The 20535-nt window shown below is 34.8% G+C and overlaps 1 protein-coding gene across 3 annotated transcripts in view; it reads left to right on the forward strand.

Moving 5' to 3' along the window:
- sds22 (protein phosphatase 1 regulatory subunit sds22) overlaps nucleotides 1-20535 on the forward strand; it is a 277991-nt gene that overhangs the window by 125449 nt on the left and 132007 nt on the right. For all 3 annotated transcript variants that reach the window (XM_090408648.1, XM_090408649.1, XM_090408647.1), the window contains exons 5-6: nucleotides 4961-5091; nucleotides 11967-12129. In XM_090408648.1, coding sequence (XP_090264774.1) covers nucleotides 4961-5091; nucleotides 11967-12129 — 294 coding nt within the window. The remainder of the gene's footprint in view (nucleotides 1-4960; nucleotides 5092-11966; nucleotides 12130-20535) is intronic.

Here is a 20535-nt window from a genome sequence, read left to right on the forward strand (position 1 = left end):
AAGGTCTAATCTATTTTTTTTTTTTTTTAATTTTTTAAATGTTGAACCCATGCACAGGTGGTTGGTTGGCCAACCTATAGTACATTAGTACCGTGTATAGGTAGTGGGTTTGGGAAAGGAAGAATTTGTTTACATTTGATTTGAATGACTTTAAAATGTATTCCTTGGGAAACGCAGCAGGTGGGAGACTGTTCCACAGCGCAGCAGTTGCAGGGATGAAGGAAGAGGAAAAGAAACTTGTTTTGTTTGTTTCTAGGTGTACTGAAGGGATGTTGTGCAGCAGCTGCACATGTTCCAATGAGCTTAGTACTGAGCAGAGGAATTATTGATATTATTTCAGATGAGCATTTCCCATGGAAATATTTGTAGAATATACATACTGCAGAGACCATACGTCTGTGTGAAAGTGTGGGGGGAGAGAGAGAGTTGGTAAGGGATGGATCATTGATAAGTCTAATTGCTCTCTGTATTGAGTCGAGTATCTTGAGAGAGCTTTTAGGGGCACCATCCCTAAATTTTATGTGGGAGCAGTATTTAATACTGGCCAGATTTGTGATTTGTATAATGTTAATAGCTGTTCAGGGGGTAAAGTAACGTTTTGAGCGAAAGAGAAATCCTAGTTTTTTTGAGGCTGAGGATGCAATTTTTGTGATATGTTTATGCCAGGAGAGGTTTGATGTAAGGATGATTCCAAGAAGCGAGATCTCGAACTGTCTGGAAATTTGGGTATCGCAAAAAGGATACTGGGGAAAAATGGTTCTTTTTTATGGGAAATAGTACAGAGCTGGGTTTTATTGGTTGAAATTTGTGAGGTTATCCGAACCCCATTGTAGGATGGCTTGGAGATCGGAGTTTGAGGGTGGTGGTGGTGGTGGTTGATGTTCTGTAGGTTGAGGTGAGTTGTGTAGGGTATGGCTTATCAAATGCAAGCAAGGAGTGTAGTGTGCTGTCATCTGCAAAACTGTGTATTTGGTTTGAGGTCAATTGCAGTGGGTCATTGATATATTGCAGGAAGAGGGTTGGTGAGAGGACAGAACCTTGTGGGACCCCAGCATTAATTGAGTGGTGAGAGGATAGGGAGTTGTCCACCATCACACACAATGTGCATCTAGACAGAAAGCTAGCAATCCAACTACAGAAGTGCTGGGTCAGACCGAAATGATGGTAGTTTTCCTAGTAGGCCTTTGTGCCAGACCCTGTCAAATGCTTTGGAGATATCTAGTGCAACCACTTGAGATTCGCCAAACCTCTCCATAGCATTTGTCCAGAGATGGGTGACGTATGTGAGCAGATCTCCTATTGATCGGCAGTGATGGAAGCCATACTGGCGTTCATTTATTTGGTGAGTGTCTTCAAGATAGTGCAGGAGTTCAGAATTGATGATTTTCTCCATTACTTTTGACAGGAGTGAGGTAAGAGAGATAGGGTGGTAATTGGATGGCAGTGACTTGTCACCCTTCTTGGGAATAGGTTGAATATAGGCCAATTTCCAGTTTGTGGGATAGATTCCAGTGGAGTAAGAGAGCGTGTGTGTGTGTGTGTGTGTGTGTGTATATATATATATATAGAACATGACTGGATAACGCAGTTGCATGAGATCTTTTGTAAGAGATGTCTCTTTTATGCTCTTCTATACGTTGCTCAACAGATTTGTTAGTTTGTCCGAAATAAGGGATATTGCAATCGCACCATAATTTATATACACCTGGATATTTTATGTTGTGATGATGATAATTGATACATAAAAAATACAACGTTTTTTATGTATCAATTATGTGTGGCAATTTTTGTAAGGAGAAATTCTTTAGGGAAAAATAGATTTAATGACTTAAAAACCGAGATTACTTATAAAGATTTAATAAGATTATTAAATCTTTATTTTATTATTATTTATTAAAACTTTATTAAATAATAAGTCATTAAATCTATATTTCCCTAAAGAATTTCTCCTTACAAAAATAGAAAAGGCAAGTTCACTCATTCCTAATCATTTGGCGAAACTTCTTCGTATTGAATCGATTTTCATTATAAATAATGCTAAACCTCCAACAGATAATATTTCTCTGGCTGAAAGACAAGCCCTAAAAAATCTAAAACAGAACAGTAATATTATTATTTTACCTGCTGATAAAGGCAATTCCACGGTCATCCTCAACTCCAAAGATTACCACAACAAAGTGCTTCAATTACTTGGAGATAGTTCGACATATTCAATTCTTCAGGAAGATCCTACAAGAGAATTACAAAATCATACAAACAACTTGTTAAAGACTGCGAGTGAACTTCCTCATAATGTTCGCCTCTCTTTACGCTCTCTACATCCTCTTATCCCACGCATCTATGGAGTTCCCAAAATTCATAAAGAAAACATCCCTCTTCGCCCAATTGTGGAAGGAATTGATTCACCTACATATAAACTTTCAAAATATCTAGCAAAGTACCTCAAGTGTTTCTCCAATAAATCTTCATCTTTCATCAAAAACATCACAGACTTTGTTTCGCATATAAAAGATATTCCCATCAAATGACATTCTAGCAAGTTTTGACATATCTTTGTTTACTAATGTTCCTACAGATGAGGTACTTACATTACTAAAAGGCAAATTATCCAAAAAAATGTTTGCTTTATTAAAACATTGCATTCATTCTGGGTACTTCAAATATCAGGACTCCATTTACCAACAAAAACAAGGCCTGGCAATGGGCAATCCTTTGTCCCTAGTTCTAGCTAACATCTTCCTTGAAGATTTTGAAGCGAAAACCATATCTTCCTTCTCATTTAAACCGAAAGTTTGGAAAAGATACGTTGATGATATTTTCATTGTTTGGAATCACGGGCACACATCTCTCATAGCTTTTCTTAATCATCTTAACATCCAACATCTAATATAAAATTTACTGCTGATCTAGAAAATAATAACTCCTTGCCTTTCCTGGATGTCATGGCTCTGAAAGATTAAAAATCTCTATATACAGAAAACCTACTCATACCAATAGATATCTGCATAATCTTTCTCGTCATTTTACACCACAAAAACTTGGAACTATATCTACCTTAGGACACAGAGCACGCTCTCTCTTGAATGAACAAGATGAACTACAAAAATAAATAAATCAACTCTCTGTTATCTTTAAACAAAATGGTTACTCTGAAAAAACGATTAAGAAATTTCTTCTGGATCCTCCTAGACAGTGCACCACAGAAACTAGTAATTTTAAAGGCAGCATCTCCATCCCATATATTAGCACAGTCTCTAACAAATTAGCAAAAGTCCTTAAAAAATATAAGATCAAGACGTTCTTCACCACCTTTCCAAAAATCCGTTCTCTAATCAGCCATCCAAAGCCTCCTCATCACAACCTAAAATATCCAGGTGTATATAAATTATGGTGCGATTGCAATATCCCTTATTTCGGACAAACTAACAAATCTGTTGAGCAACGTATAGAAGAGCATAAAAGAGACATCTCTTACAAAAGATCTCATGCAACTGCGTTATCCAGTCATGTTCTTTTTTCAAATAATCCTAATGATGATCAACAAAGCCACTCCGTTTGCTGGGATAGATCAGAAAATATTTTTCGCTCTGATGATGAGTTTGAGAGAAAAATTATAGAATCAAGGGAAATCCTTCTGAATCCTGTCCACTTAAACAACAATTTGAGTTATAACATCCCAGATAGCCATGCTGCAGTTATTCAATATTGGCGTTCACGTGAGTCTGCACGCATACTTGCAATAAACAATGGCACGCCTGTTAGAACAACTTGAAAAAATACAACATTTTTTATGTATCAATTATGTGTGGCGATTTTTTACCTGTATTTTCAAGTTTTTAGATACTTCAATGTTTATTACTATTCTCTTCCTTTAAGAATACCTGATGAAGGCTATTATAAGCCGAAACTAGTTGTATTAATCTTATTAAATCTTTATAAGTAATCTAGGTTTTTAAGTCATTAAATCTATTTTAAAAAAAATAAATATATACCTATATATATATATATATATATATATATATATAGGTGACAATGGATAGGGGTCAGTTCTGGAGCACAAACTTTCAGAACAATTGGGAGAATGCCATCAGGGCCAGGAGACTTTTTTTGTGTCTAATTTGGACAGTATTTTTCTGATCTCATCCTGGCAAAAGGATATAGGGGGAATTGTATGTTGGATGTCTGGAATAGTTGGGGGACATTTACCATCATCAGTTATGCATGCATTTGAAGCAAAGTATGAAGCCAGAAGATTGGCTTTTTCTGTGGGTGATGATGCAGTAGAGCCATCTGGGTATGATAGGGATGAGAATAGTGTTGGACAGAAGTTTTGGCCAATTGCTTTCTTTTTCTAAATGGAACACAATAAAAACAAGAAATCAAAATATTGAATACTACAAGAATTTTTGCACTTGTAACCATGAGACTGGATCCATTGATAATGGTAAAAGAAAAGTTAAAAGGGAAATTATTGTACATGTGATAATCAGAAAACACAAGCAAAATATCATGTTCATGAATAGATATATACAACTTATTAAATAATTTTTTATACTTCATGTAGTGCTTTCCTTAGTTGATCTCTACAGAAAAAAATATCAGCTTTATCCTACCATCAAAAATCTCTCATTGCAGAATACTTGATAATAAATTATGTTGTGAAATGAATTGACTTAACCAAGGTAACATACAGAGTGATAAATGCAGCCCAGCTGTAAAACTTCATGCATTCTTCTCAGTCAACTTCTGACAGTTTAATTATTAGTTTAGTTTGAATCAAACTAAATAAACATTGTGTTGTATACAGTAATATCCTAATCAGTGCTTATGATATGTTCCTAGAACACAGAGTTAAGTGAGGTATTACTGTATCATAATAATGTACAAGTATTGAAAAAAAAAATATATGTAATTTTGATTAAAATTTTAAGTTTTAATCTAAATTAGTGTTTGTTTTTAGTCATTAGGTTTGAGAACCAACTTAATAAAGCAGATAGAGAATTTAGACATGCTTGTGACCTTAAAAGAGTTAGAACTGTATGACAACCAAATTACAAAAATCGAAAACTTGGATTCACTTGTTAATCTTGAGTAAGTTTTTCTTTCTGTTTTTTATTGATATAACATTAATAAACTTGTGCATTACCTAGAGGTAAAACATATAAAAAATTTGATTTTTTTTTTTTTTTTTTTTTTTTTTTTTTTATAGTCTCACTGTAACATTTATTTTTTTAATATAACTTCCACCCATGAAAGGCTGTAAATCTATAATACATTAGTACTGTGGTTTGGCTAAGAATTTGTTTCATTTTTAAAATTAATTTTAGATCTTATTCTGCATTTCTATTTATTTTACTTTTGTGTAGTCTGGAAACCATGCTCTAAAGACTAAACTTGAAACATTTTCAAGCCACTTCAAGTCTTTACTGAAGGTTCACTGGGTATTTGCCACATCCACATCTGTTTAATAGAGGATTGAGTGTGATTTGTTGCTCCATAATACTCCTTTCTGAGCTTCCATGTCCTGCTATAGATGTTCTTTGCACCACTGAAGATAATGCTGTGTGACTTGCATATTGCAGTCCTTTCATGGAAACTTATGTTGTGAGCCTCGGTTCTGAATGTTTTTGTGCAAATTTGTGTTCCAGTTGATGCTTAGAATTCTACATTCAACATATCAGCTTACGAAAGCTGGCGAGTTGTCCACAGCAGGTAGCACTTGCAGTTGACTACCTGCACTTCCGTCTCATTAAGGTATCACTGATTATTGATCTGGGATGGCCCAATTTGTCAACAATTTGCTGAACAGATAGGCCTGCAACATAGCATCCTATTGCAATGCTCCTTTCAAGCTCTGTCAGTTCCCTTCTTGCAGCCATTTCACCAGGACACAGTTGCACTGACTTGGCAACATCATATTCCTTCAATTCATACTGGCTGCAAACATGTGACTGGTTTAATAAATTTAGTTTAATCCTTTATCCAAGTGTGAGCAAACAAAGTTTGCACCTGAAAGTATCTTCAGGACTGGGGTAAGGTGGTACAACACCAAGCAACTCCTTGCAAAGGTGGAGCAAGCTACCAACACTCCTATCTCAGCATCTCCCATAATGAAAACCACATCTCCTTGCAGATATGTCTAATGCTATGCATTAAGGGAAGGGCCACAACCCAGACTAGTTTTGACCTTTATTGAGGTCTCTTCAGTGGGAGTCAGGCCCAAGTGGAGATACCAGGCGGAAGCATTAGCAGGTCATCTCTACCTATAGGAGTTGCCAAATGGTGACTAATTACTCTGGATTTAGAGAAAGATGTTGAAAGTTTATTTTTCACTTGGTTAGAGTATAATAAATTTAGTTTAATCCTTTATCCAAGTGTGAGCAAACAAAGTTTGCACCTGAAAGTATCTTCAGGACTGGGGTAAGGTGGTACAAGACCAGGGCACTCCTTGCAAAGGTGGAGCAAGATACCAACACTCCTATCTCAGTATCTCCCATAATGCAAAACACATCTCCTTGCAGATATGTCTAATGTTATGCATTAAGGGAAGGGCCACAACCCAGACTAGTTTCGACCTTTATTGAGGGCTCTTGTGACTGGTTTGCATTTTGTTTTTTTGCACTGTGCACCTTGCTCATGGGGTATCCGTTGACTTCTTTCCAAGCAGTGTCCGTGAATTGTATTACTTTTGAATTACTTAAACCTTGGTATCTCTTCTGGAGTATGAATTCATTATCTTGTACATACAATTAGCCCAGTTATAAAGATACTTCACACGCAAACATTGTTTGCTTATACTTGAATAAAGGATTAAACCAAGAATATAATTTCTTGCCATCTTTAATTTGTAATGTAGAAAACTTCAACTGCATTCTGAATACAGAACTTATAGAACAAGTAAAATGTTACAGCTATTTAGTCATAATTTTTAGTGAAAATGGGAAATTTATTCATTTTAAAATTTTATGGAATTTACAACCGTGTTAAAAAAACTTTTATTATCCCGACGTTTCTATCTTCATATCAAGATCATCATCTGGAGCATACATAAATATACAAGACAAGCTTAGTTACATTATTAACTGTAAGCTAGAGAAGCAATGATTTGGTCACATGTTATTCTACATGACCTCTAATGAAAAAAAAAAATTATTTATAAATTACATGAAGCTCAAGTCTATTTATGATGACAGGATTAAACATTCTTTCTTATAGATGGTTTTCTTTCAGAAACAATGATGTCCTATTTTTAGTATTACAATTCTTATTTAAGATACTGGATTTTCTACTGTCCTGTTTATAGTTGTTCTTAGTGAATAAGGTTCCGTGGGTCGAATATATGCCTTCCATATGTTTGGGATTTTAAGACCATCGTTATTGTTCAGATTGGGGTGGTTGATAATGATCTCACAGACTTCCTTAAATTTTCATTCATACCATGTTTTAGTGCGATTATTATATTTAATGTGTCGTTTATATTCTTTTTGTCTGATAGGAATGCTTCCTGTTTCTCCTATATATGGTATGTTGCAAGTACAATAAATACGGTATATTACTAACTATTATAATAATGGAATTAACTCACGTAAATTATTCTTTATTCATAGAATTTTCACCTGAGTATCACAGGCATCATCAGTACAGGTACAAGGCTAGTTAAACAATAACTGTTATATTGTTATAAAACTGTTATAAAAAACAAATACAGTATACTCATGGGTAGGCTAGTGGAGGGAGTGGGTCTTTGGATGAGTTGAGTAAGCTTGCTCAACTCATCCAAATCTCAATCAAACTCATCCAATCTGGATTAGTTTGATCCCTGCCCATGTTTTACATGGCCAAGGATCAAATTCATATTGCTCATTAATGATATAGCAATAGTAGTAGCTTAATCAGCACTTAAAATAAGGACTGTTAATAACAAATTATGGCTAAAAACTTGGAGTACTATACTACTACAGTCCTAATTATTAAGATCTATTGCAATGAAAGGTTATGTACGTCAAATTATGTGCTATCTCTGTTCTTGAGATTTTTAGATAATTATCGTTGAGATTGGGGTGGATTGATAAGAATTTTGGGATGCTTAAAGGTCAAAGCTGTATCACTGGAAGGAGCCCTCCATATAGCCTTTCTAGGAATGCAGAGAACTGACCAGGCTTCTGATCTAATGTCCAATCCTCACCTTCTCATGGTGCACCCTGTTAGGTATCTATCTGGATTCTGAAGGAACGAATATGGGCTGACAATTTGGGACATAGCCAACCAAATTGTATTCTTATTGGCTTAAACCACAATGTAAAATGTGGTTTAAACCATGATGGTACAACATGACAGAATTTCATTCCAGCTGGGGTGTCACCTGGTTCAGTAAGCCCCCCCCCCCTTTGTTTTCTCCAGGGTGAACAGCAAAAAGTCAGCTACTGAAACAAATCCTGAAACGCATCCCAAATCACTAGAGGTAAAGATCAGTAGTATCACCATAAGGAGCTTGAATGGCAAAGAAGTGGAACTAGCAGAAAAATTGGATAAGTGCTAGATTGAGATAATAGGGGTGACTGAAACAAAAAGACACAAACTGGTGAGATCTTTCTAAGCAATAAATACAAAATGTTATATTCAGGCAATAACAATCGGGGAAAAGGAGTAGCTATAGTATTCAACACTAAATACAAGGCTATAAATTAAAGATACCAAGAAATTATATACTTAGTTTAATCCTTTATCCAAGTGTAAGCAACGAGTTTGCGCCTGAACTATTTTCAGAACTGGGGCAACTCGTATAAAAGAAGCTAAGACTTCACATCACTTGCCTTAGGTCTCATAATGCAAAGCACATCTCCTTGTGGACATGTATAATGCTATATATTATGGGAAGGGTCACTGTCCAGACCATTTCGACCTTTATTGAGGTCTCATCAGTAGGAGCCAGACCCAGAAGTGATACCAAGGTTGAAGTAATGCAGAAGTCATATGAAGTGTGGCTATTAAATAACGAGACTGGTTGCAGAAATGTGGTTTATTATTATAAGCCTATGAGATTTGTATTCTGTGTGCAATAACGATTTCAAAAAAAAAAAAAAAAAAAATTCCATCATCATCGGATTTCCTTTTTATAAATCTATGTTAACAGCTTTCATGTTTCTCCCCTTTCTATCAATCTACAGTCCTGATGTATTGTAGATACCTTAAAAAAATTAATTATCTCAATTTATTTTAACTTAATTACAAAATGAGCATTATTTTATAAAATTATCAGTGAAATAAAAAAAGAATGTTTATAAAAGCAAATGCTTATATGATTATATAATATAATACTAATCAGGGATATTATATATCCCTGATTAGTTTGTACTACTGATTATACAAAAAGTAATACATCATTAGCGCCTCTGTAGCTCAGTTGGGAATCGAACCCGGGTCTTTCCGACTAGATGAAGCCCTTTGGTCGGAAAGACCTGGGTGCAATTCCCATCCATGATGTGAGGAACCTTTATCTGGTCTCTTTCGACTAAAGGCAAGTTAGCCAGTCTCATGTGGAGTTAGAGGTAGGAGGAGATGACACACAAATGTGAATCCATCATTATTCAGGTGCTTCAACATTCTTTTCCTTTCTCCTTTATATATTTCCTTCCAAAATCCTTTACTTAATTTTTTTTTAAATTTCAGTCTATTTTGAAGTAATTCTCAACTTAAAACATCCTAGTGATACTCCAGCCACTTTTTTGTACTCTTCCCACCTATTCTTTTTTTTTTCTTTTTCTTTTTGATTCTCATTAAATTGCAAGCATGATACACCTCCATTACATAGCTCTGAATTTTTTTTACTACAAAAAAAAGTTGATAAACGAAAATAATTTAAAAATAAAATATCAAAAATAAGAAAACATTATTATTATTTTTTTTTTTTTTTTTGAGTGTATAAGAGCATCTGCAGTATTGCATTAAGAATCTGTATGTGATTGAGAAAAATAGTTGTAAGTTCATGTCCAACATACTTGAATTGCTAAATGATGGCTGAATCCTTTCAGACTCCACGAACTATATAGGTCTGTATTATCTAAAAAAAAAAAAGAGAGAGAGAACCCTAATAGGACTGATTTTGAAATCACATATGCTATACGTTATTTATGTTAACAAACATATTTCATTACATTTTTCTACTAAAATGAATGCATGCCCAGAAGAAAAGTATTTGTCATTGAGTTTTGATATTATATCAGTTTTCACTAAGTTCCTTACAGAAGATATTTCTGTCTAGAAATCATGATTCTTTACATTTTCATGTTCAAATTTCCATAGCAGTTGCTTTGATTCATGTCAGAGTTTCTGGAACAGAAAACTATGTAGATGTTTGAATGCAAATAAATAATTTACTGATTAAAATTAATTGTTTACCAGCTTATATTTTGATAGCTCATGCAAGCATTACCAGGAGCACTTTAATAATTCATACTCAGCGAAGATGCAAAATAATAATAATTATTTTTTGATTTTCATTTTGTCTTCACTGAGTGTGTATTGTTCAAGTGTCTCAGGTAATGCTTGCTTTAGCTAGTGAAGCATTGGCTTGTAAATTATTTATATGGATTCCAGTGTTTACGTAGTTTTGTGTTCCCATAACTTCAATATGAATTGTGATTCTTTACAGTGGAGAAGCAGCTTTTTTTTTACAGCAGAAGGATATGCCCATCAGTATTTGCCAAAAGGTAAATACTTCAGCATTTTCTAACTAGTGTTAACACTCAAGATACTTAAGTCACTTTAGTCTTTTTACATTGCATAAACTAGTGTTGTCATTATAAATTTTCCCATTCCTGCTATGAATAAATTTTTCTATGGGCAGCAGTGATTGAGACTTGCACTTTGACCATTCATCATCCATATTTGAGAACCTATGTTAATTATGAGGTTTACACTCCTGTGATTGAAGACCAGATTTCAGCAACATTTGATTAACATTAAATCATTAAGTTAACATTTTCTGTTGAAAGTTTATTTTTCACTTGGTCAGACTATAATAAATTTAGTTTAATCCTTTATCCAAGTGTGTGCAAATAAAGTTTGCGCCTGAAAGTATCTTCAGGACTGGGGTAAAGTGGTACGACACCGGGCGACTCGTTCAAAGGTGGAGCAAGCTACCAACACTCCTATCTCAGTATCTCCCATAATGCAAAACACATCTCCTTGCAGATATGTATAATGTTATGCATTAAGCCCGGTGTTGTACCACTTTACCCCAGTCCTGAAGATACTTTCAGGCTCAAACTTTGTTTGCACACACTTGGATAAAGGATTAAACTAAATTTATTATATTCTGACCAAGTGAAAAATAAACTTTCAACATCTTTCTCTAATTCCAGAGTAATTTAAAAACAAGGTGGCACACTGTTTGGCAGCTCCTATAGGAGGAGATGACCTTGCTAATGCTTCTGCCTTGGTATCTCCACTTGGGTCTGGCTCCCACTGAAGAGACCTCAATAAAGGTCGAAACTTAGTGGCCCTTCCCTTAATGCATAACATTATACATATCTGCAAGGAGATGTGTTTTGCATTATGGGAGATACTGAGATAGGAGTGTTGGTAGCTTGCTCCACCTTTGCAAGGAGTCACCCGGTGTTGTACCACTTTACCCCAGTCCTGAAGATACTTTCAGGCGCAAACTTCGTTTGCACACACTTGGATAAAGGATTAAACTAAATTTATTATAACATTTTCTGAAAAAGTCAGTTTTTCTTGATTTCACTAGCAGAGTACACAGCCATGACTGGTTATACTTTCTTGTTCCTCTTATTGCTGTGCTAAGTTGCTTACGATAAGCAATGCATAAATTTGCTTTTCCTTGATAATTTGTGAGTAGTGTATACTGCTAGGTTTTTCAGTATACAAATATTTCGATTACTGTTTTCATTAGCATGTAATGTATTAAAAAAATGTACAGTAATCATATTTTAAAAATTTTTCAGAATTCTAGATCTTTCATTTAATCGCATCAAGAAGATTGAGAATCTGGAATGCCTTACAAAATTAAAACAGCTTTTCCTTGTGAATAACAAAATTCATAAAATTCAGAATCTTAATGCTCTAATTAACTTGGAGATGCTTGAATTAGGATCAAATAAAATACGGGTTTGTATAGTTTATATATATATATTAAAATATAGATACATAAGTAGTACACATGACTAGAAATAATTAAGAGGCAGATTCATTTATGTTGGAAATAAATTATTTAATGAGAGCAGAATTTTCAATCTTGTTTCAAAACTATTGTCATTTCATATAATTAAAGAGAAAATATAATAACATTTGAAAATTATTGTATGCATTGTGTGATATGCAGGAGGTGAGTTTGATCTGCAACCATTAGAACTTGAAGAAAATGATGCTGACAATGATTACATCAAATCTCATCGCTTTTAAATGTACTCATTAGATATCACTCAAAAACAATCTTGGATCGAATTTACATCATCCATCAGTCATATGACCAGTGCAAAAATTATGAGATAAAATCTGAGAAATGTATGGAAAGTATAGAACACTATTTGTTTACCCTGGAACTTAATGGATGTGTAGTTGCTGAACTTCAAGCATTTGTAGTCACTTTAAGAAAAAGCTAAACCATTCAAAAATTCTCAGCAGCAACTTTCTATCCTCTTGAATTTTTGATATTGAAAGGACAAGAGAAACAGCAGCTCAACTTTTCTACTAATGGGGCTACAGCCTGCAATGTGACATTTGTTAAAGAGGAACTAAAACAGAACACTGTTATTCTTCTCATTCTAGGACATTAGATCCTGATGATATCCATTACAAGATGATAAAACTTTTATGGATCTCTTCTTACTGTAATACAGATTATTTATTGAGGAGTTGTTTCTGGATTCATGGACCAAGTTAGTTAGATTACCTTTCCAAAACCAGGAAAAGATCCAGCATGTGCAAGCAATTACTGACCTATTGCTCTGACCAACTTTCTTTATAATATATTGAAAGAAATAGTTAATGCTAGACTTCTGTGACATGTAGAAAGCATTGATCTGCTCTCCAACACACACTGTAACTTTTGTAGGTATCAATTGGCATTGGTCCATTTAGAAACATGAGAGATGCATTCAGAAATGAGAAATATATTTTATTTTCAGTTTTGGCATGGAATAAGCTTAATAGGCTGAAGATATTATATATTAAAAGGCCTGTATAATCTAGCCCTGGGTGGAGTTTCATCCCTCCATCTTGCTGTTTTTATTAAATACATTTTCTCTAGCCAAGTCTTTCAAGTGGTAAGCATGTTATCGCAGCCATATCACCAAGATAGGGGAGTTTCTTAAGTGTGACACTCTTTGCCATCAGAGTAAACTAAATCACTGAAAAACATCGTCCAGCAGTAGGCATTGCAATGCTGTATATGTTACTTCACAATTTACATTCATTCTTGTAACATGAAAAATCATTGAACAGCAGCTTGAACAAGCATTAGATTGTACCTGTTCACAGGCTCTTAGTCATGGATTCAGGTTTTCAGCATAAATAGTGTCTGTGTCTACTTCTCCTAAAAATGCATTCTTCACTCAGACCCAGAGTTAAGGTTGGGACAAACTATCCCTGTAGCAACAAAAGCTAAACTCACAGGACTCGTTTATGACAGAAAGCTTACATTCTTGCACAGATTCATCAACTAAGGGAAAAGTACAAAAGATTAAATATTCTTTGCGCTCTATCCTTTCTCAACAGAACCGAGTGTGGATCCATTTACCTTGATTTGCCTTGATCGTGCACTTGTTCAATCAGCTTAATTATCGGCCTGGGTCTACAATTCTGCAAGGAAAATTATTTGTGATGGTTGGATCCTATCCATTATTGGGGCATATGAATAGCTACTGGTGGGTTTCACACATTGCCTATTCACAATCTTTATTATTATTATTATTATTGATGTCAGACTTCAATGGAGTCAAAAGATTTCATTGCAGAAAGTCCACACTCGTGCAAGAAGATGATTGATCTGCCTTAAACCCCATTCAATTTTTTTGCACCTGCAAGACTTTCTGGTCGTGCATTCCACCTCTCCAATTATTCAAGCATGCAAAAAATTTGCATCTCACTCCATGTTTACATACAACTTCTAGGGCTGGTCGCTTCTTCTTCTGCCTTTGTCTTCCTCTACTGTATAAAAATCTCCACATTAATCTGTTAACAATCCCTCACCAACTTATGTGTCTCAGTGATATCTCTTCTCTTCCATCTTCTGCTTGCTAATTGCATTCTCTCAATCTGTCCTCATATTCCACATTATATAGACTTAATACTGATTTGGTGAACCTTCTCTAGAACTTCTCTAATATATCTTCATCTTCTTGTAAACCAGACAACCAAATCTGTACACATTAGTCCATAACCTCTTTGCTTCATGTCAGGGATCTCCTCATAATTGCCACAATCCATTATGCTGTTCAGGGCTCAACAAATATGCAGGTTCACTCACACATGTCAAGTAGCTGCAGACTGGATAAAATAGAATGTTTTTATTTAATAAAAAATAAAATTCTAAACAAAATCTTTACTTTAAGAAAACAGATGCAGCACCAATCATCATATTATAGAACTCCTATTGACTTACTAGAATATATTATTAAAAAAATGGGGAGGGGAGTCTGGCAAATATGCTATTTGCCTGGAAAGTAGGGTTTTGCATAATTTGTTGAGCACTGGTGATCTTACAATTTTAGCAGTGTGCCCCCCCCCCCCCAAAAAAAAAACTTAGAGTCTCTGTCCTCCATTACCTCCCGATCTCTCATCTCTTCCATCTCCTTCAAAATTTTCCTATTAATTGCATATTTACTCTACATGCCAACTTTACCTACAAATTTCAAGATCCTACGCTATGCAACATTCAAATGACAACTCCACTCACATAGTCTATTGAGATTCTTCTCTGAGGTCACAACATGAACTCTACTTTGCTTCATTTGCAAACAGCTGCATATTTTCAGTTAGCCTGTCCAAATATCATTAATATAAGAGTTAAACAGTAAAGTTCCCCAAAACACATCCCTGGGGCACTCAGCTGGTGACTTCCTGTTTTGGAATATCACCTCCCTATATACAACCTGCTGACACCTCTCTGACAGCCAGTCACTTATCCAACTCACTAGTCTCTTCTCCATTTCAGTTTTGCTACAGCTTTGTGTGGCAATCTGTGAGATTCACTTATGTCAAAGCATTGAACTTACTCCATAGCATCGATGAAAACAGTTATTTTTTAACTGTGCCGTAAAAATATCTCCTCCTAAACACCTTCCTAATGTAGACTAATATTGTTCCCTTACATTGGGGTACCATTCACCCCTTAGGTATTGTGTGTGAAAGATTATTCAAGCTATTGGTATGAATGTTGATATCACCTGCACTGAACATAATAGTATTCCTTCATGGCAGGTTTTTGAATGCTGTTGAATGCCCTCAGAGCAGAGCACACTGATTTCTTACTTGTCTGCTCCAGTGTTTTGAGATCTCTGTTGGTCATGCTGCTGTTTTCCCTGTCCATATCATATCCGATATATTCCACTGATTGCAGTATTTATAACTGATGAATTGCATGCCATTCAACTTGTAGTAAAACCACTACCAAAACTGTGTAATTTATACAGATTTGTTGAAGTCTTTACAGGCCATCTTCTCTCCCACATACAATCCACATCCAGTACTTTATGATGTTCAATTACTGTATAAAATGTAGACCCTTAATTTGGATGTTTGGTTGTGTTGAATTCCTAGCCATGTTGGAATTAAGAGAAATGAGGCAACGTAGATATAGCTGCTTGGTCTACTTACACTTTTTTGATGTACTGTTTGTTAATGTTCTATATAGAGTACAGACAGTCAAGTCAATAATAGCAATGTTAATTAAGCCTGAAATTAAGTATTGGTAGTCAAGTCAATGTATATAGAGAAAGTTGCTCTTGCTGGGTCACTGCTATCTTGCACATTCTTATCTAGTGAGGATTAATAACCTACCTATTTTACTATTCTATTTGCCATGTTCTTGTCAAGTCCAAGAGTTCACTTGAGAGTGGAATGAAATTTTTCTAATCTGACTGAGCCATACATAAGCATATCTTGTCAGATTTGGACAAATTGCATGAAGTTTTTAATTTTTAAAAAAGAATTAATTTATGCATTTATAAAATGTATAAATTACATTTTATAAATATAATTTATATCTAGATGTTGCAGTGCTTAGTTGTTTTTTTTATTCTTTTCTAAAATCAGAACTACTTTCATCCCTTATGGATACAAATCCAACATCATCACAAAAATAATAGAAAATGATGGCATTCACTCTAGTTATTATTATTGCACAAATACCTCCATGGAGTCCAAAGACCCATTGTGAGAAACCAACACTATCCTCACAGTATACATTCAAGGATGTGAGGACTAGGTTTTTTTTTGTGGTGGGTGATGAAATAAGTGGAGCAGGTTCCAGAATCTTTTCTGAGTGCTCTGTCAATCAATGCATTCAAGAAAATATTTCTTCCTTGGATGCATTGACTGACAGAGCACTGAGAATAAATTCAGGCAACCTGTTCCACCATTTATTCACCACCCACCCTCCAACCCAAAAAAAAAACCTAGTCTTCATACCCTTGCTAAAATACCCCCACTCAATTACCAGGGATGATCCCTTGTTCTTCACCCTCTGCTGAAAAATTTTCTTTGCATCATTCCTATAAAACCCTTTTAATAACTTCAATCCTATTATATCCACTCTTTCTGTCTATCAACAGACTTCTGCAACCCATAAACCCTCAGTCTCTCCTTGTAAGGAGCATTCCACTGACCATCTTGGTCACTTGTCTCTGGATCCTCTCCACCACTTACTCCTCCCCAAGAAACTAAGATGACAAAATCTAAGCATAGGAATCCAAATGTGGCCTTATAAAGAAGAAGGATAACTGCCTATCTCTTCATGTTAGTCTATTTTTTAATAACTAAGTAATCCTTTGAGCTAACTTCCCTGGAGCTGAAGTTCAGTATGACCTCTGAACTTCAGCTCCCTATCTGTCAACATCCCCAAATTCTTAGCATCATCAATTTTCTGAAGTACAGTTTCATCAGTATCATACAGGTCATAATCTTTTCATCTCAAAATATGTAATAACTTGACTTTCAATTAAATTGGCACCTATTATCTTTTGTCCATACTTAGGCTTAAGAAAATCATTCTGAGGCTCTCTCCATTGCTCTGATTAAATCATGCTATCTAATTCTGCATCATCAGCAAACAACTGAATATTTTCCTTCAAGTCATTTCCTCTATCATTTATGTACAAAGTGAACAGCAGTGGTACAAGAACTTAGCATTGCTAGTCACTTGTTTTCTCTCAGATTCTCCTCCTTCGTGTGCCAGTCTTTGGTATCTGTTCATCAGCCATGATCACATTGATGTTTGCAGCTCCATCCCCATTTATTCCAATTTGTGTAACAGAGTTCCATGGGTATCCTGTCAAAACACTTATGCAAAAATCAAACATCATCATCATGTATCAGTTGTCTTTATCCAGCTATTATAAAAGTAAATAAAAACTAAATTTCTAACAGAATGATCCGCCTTTCACAAAAACCATTCTGTCCTAAAATATATATATATATATATATTTTAGGGCAGAATTTTAGGCATATATAGATATATATATATATAGATACACACAAATATCAAAATCAAATATATATAAATACACATTGAAAATCAAAATGTTGGTTTTTTAGTGAACCCATTTGCAATAATATGTTTGATCATTGTGTACATCCTTAGCATGCTTCATAAAGAATCAAATCTTAGTTAAGAGATGAGAATTAAAAGAGGAATGAATATTTCTGTATTTAATCAAATTGTTTCAGTGAAGCAATCGGTGCTAACATTCGTATCTGAAGACTAAAACCTAATAATCCATCCAAAGAAATAAGGTATTGAAATCATGAAGAAAAAATATTCATTTAAAAATCAGTATTTTTATATAAATTGCAATCTTAAAAATACTGGTTGCTAAAGCTTTCAGGATAACTGTTTTAAATATTTGGTTTGTCATTTATCAGAGGACATGCAGCATGTAGACTCATAGTAGTTACAGATAAATTTTTGTTTTTTTATTATCATACGATATCATTCAAAATTAATATAATTTTTCATTTCAATATCATACAATATTGGGCTTCTAATTATAGTATTGGTATGAATATATGCACTGCGTGGAAAGAAGTCAACAGACATCATAGTGTGAGGCACAAACAACCATGGTGCCCACCTTAATAAGATGTGGACCTCCTTTCACTGCAATCACCACAGCAATCCTATGGGACATATTTTCCACACGCATATGACAGCGATCGGTGGGAATTTTGGACTATTATGGAGTGGGTGCTCCTTGACCTCAAGGGACATCCACCCCATAATTGTCTTGTTCGTGTCCACAAACCAGACAATTATAGCAGAAGCCTTATGACACAATGCATTGTCTAGCTGAAAGAGATAATGGTCAATTCTTTAGAAACACTGCAAAGTAGGAAGCACTGCATTGTCCAGAATGTTCAGATATCTCTTGAAGTTTAGTGTTCATGACACAGCAAACAGAGGTCCAAGGCCAAACCAGGAAAAACAGGACCATACGATCACATCATCACTTCCAAATTTCATGGTTGGGGTTGTGCACTCTGGTAAGAGATGTTCACCTGGTATCTACCACATCCACACCTGTCCAACTGCTCTATAGAGGATGTGGCATCATTTATTGCTCCATAACACAGCTTTTCATTCTTCCACATCCCACTGTACATGCTCTTTGCACGACTGAAGATGACACTGCCTACTGCTTCAGATAATGTGAGGCTTACTTACTGCGGTCCTATCATGGAAACCTGTGTTGTGAACCTACGTTCTGAATGTTTTTGTGCAGATTTGTGTTTCAATCAATGCCGGGAACTTTGCATTCAGTGAGTAAGGTAGTTGTCCACTGAAGGTAGCACTTCCAGTTGACTCCCTGTGCTTCCATCTTAGTATGTATCACTGATTGTTGACCTGGGATGGCCCAATTTGTCAACAATTTCCTTTCCTTTATTGTTACATAGTGATCATTATTCATTTCAGACAAATTATGGAGACTACAACTATGTTAGATATAATTACTTTAATTTCTTGACGTTTTGACCTTCATATTAATGTCGTTATCTGGAGTATACATATATTTATACAAAGACAAGCTATATTACATTTCGCACAGTATGCCAAAGAGACAATAATTTGATCAACAGTAGAATAACGGTAGCCGTCAATAAAATGACTGTTGATCAAATCGTTGTCTCTTTGGCATATTGCTTGAAATGTAATGTAGTTTGTCTGTGTGTGTGTATATATATATATATATGTATACTTCAGATGATGATCTTAATATGAAGGTTGAAACACTGGGAAATTAAAGTAATTATTTCTAACATGGTTGTAGTCTCCATAATTTGTCTGAAATGAATTATCAACAATTTCTCAAACAGTCCTGTAACATGGCATCCTACCACAATGCCTCTTTCAAACTCTGTCAGTTCCCTTCTTACAGTCATTTTATCTGGACACAGTTGTACTGATTTGGGAGCATCCTATTCTTCCAATTTATGTTGTTTACAAACACCTGATTCTCAACATGGCACAATGTACCTTGCCAATGGAGGATAGCCGTTGACTTCTTTCCAATATATGTGTGTGTATACAAGTACACATAGATGAAATTATTGAATTGCTTTCCTTTATATTTCTTGTGAGAGATGCTGGCACATCTAATAAATTCAAGATGGCATTAACTGATGAAGAAATAGTTGCTATAAATGCAAAAGCAGGGGTTAGGAGAGAACTTAAAGTATAGTAGATGTGCACTATAGCAGCCAAATTCCCATGAACTAATGTTATTTTGAACTTGCTTTTGCAAAATAGCTAAAAATTTTCACAATAGCAAACAACTAAGTTTCCTAGCAAATGACATTATAATCAGCAGACAAACGAAATGGTGGGAGAAATTATAAATTGATGACAGAATAATCTTTATGTATAGAGGAGCCACAAATATAAACAAAGGAAATGGTTGGGAAACCATATGTTGACAACAACACACAAAGCATTGACAATAACTAAACATAAAGAGCATAAAACAGCAGCGTGAAAAAAAAGTGTAAACGCTGATAGTAATGGGAGACATAATACAGAACTAAGAGTATAAATTTTCAAAAATTAAAATTCAGAATTCATTTTTAAATTTTGAAATATTATGTTGGTTGCAATTAATGTCACCTACCTGAAATCTTCATAATAAACTCTATGTTCAGACTGTACCATTAAAATAAAAAAAATTAACTAATTAATCACAAATTCTAAATCAGTTCTTTTCCTTAGTAATAAATACTCTTTCAAACACAAAATGAGCTGTTATTTATACCCTAACTTTTAAAGTTTGCATGAAAATTATTTTGCCATATTTCTTTAATTTA

The sequence above is a fragment of the Typopeltis vanoorti genome, chromosome 18 (assembly GCF_054136105.1).
Source record: "Typopeltis vanoorti isolate ZY-2024b chromosome 18, IOZ_Tvanoo_1.0, whole genome shotgun sequence".
NCBI classification, from domain to species: Eukaryota; Metazoa; Arthropoda; class Arachnida; order Uropygi; family Thelyphonidae; genus Typopeltis; species Typopeltis vanoorti.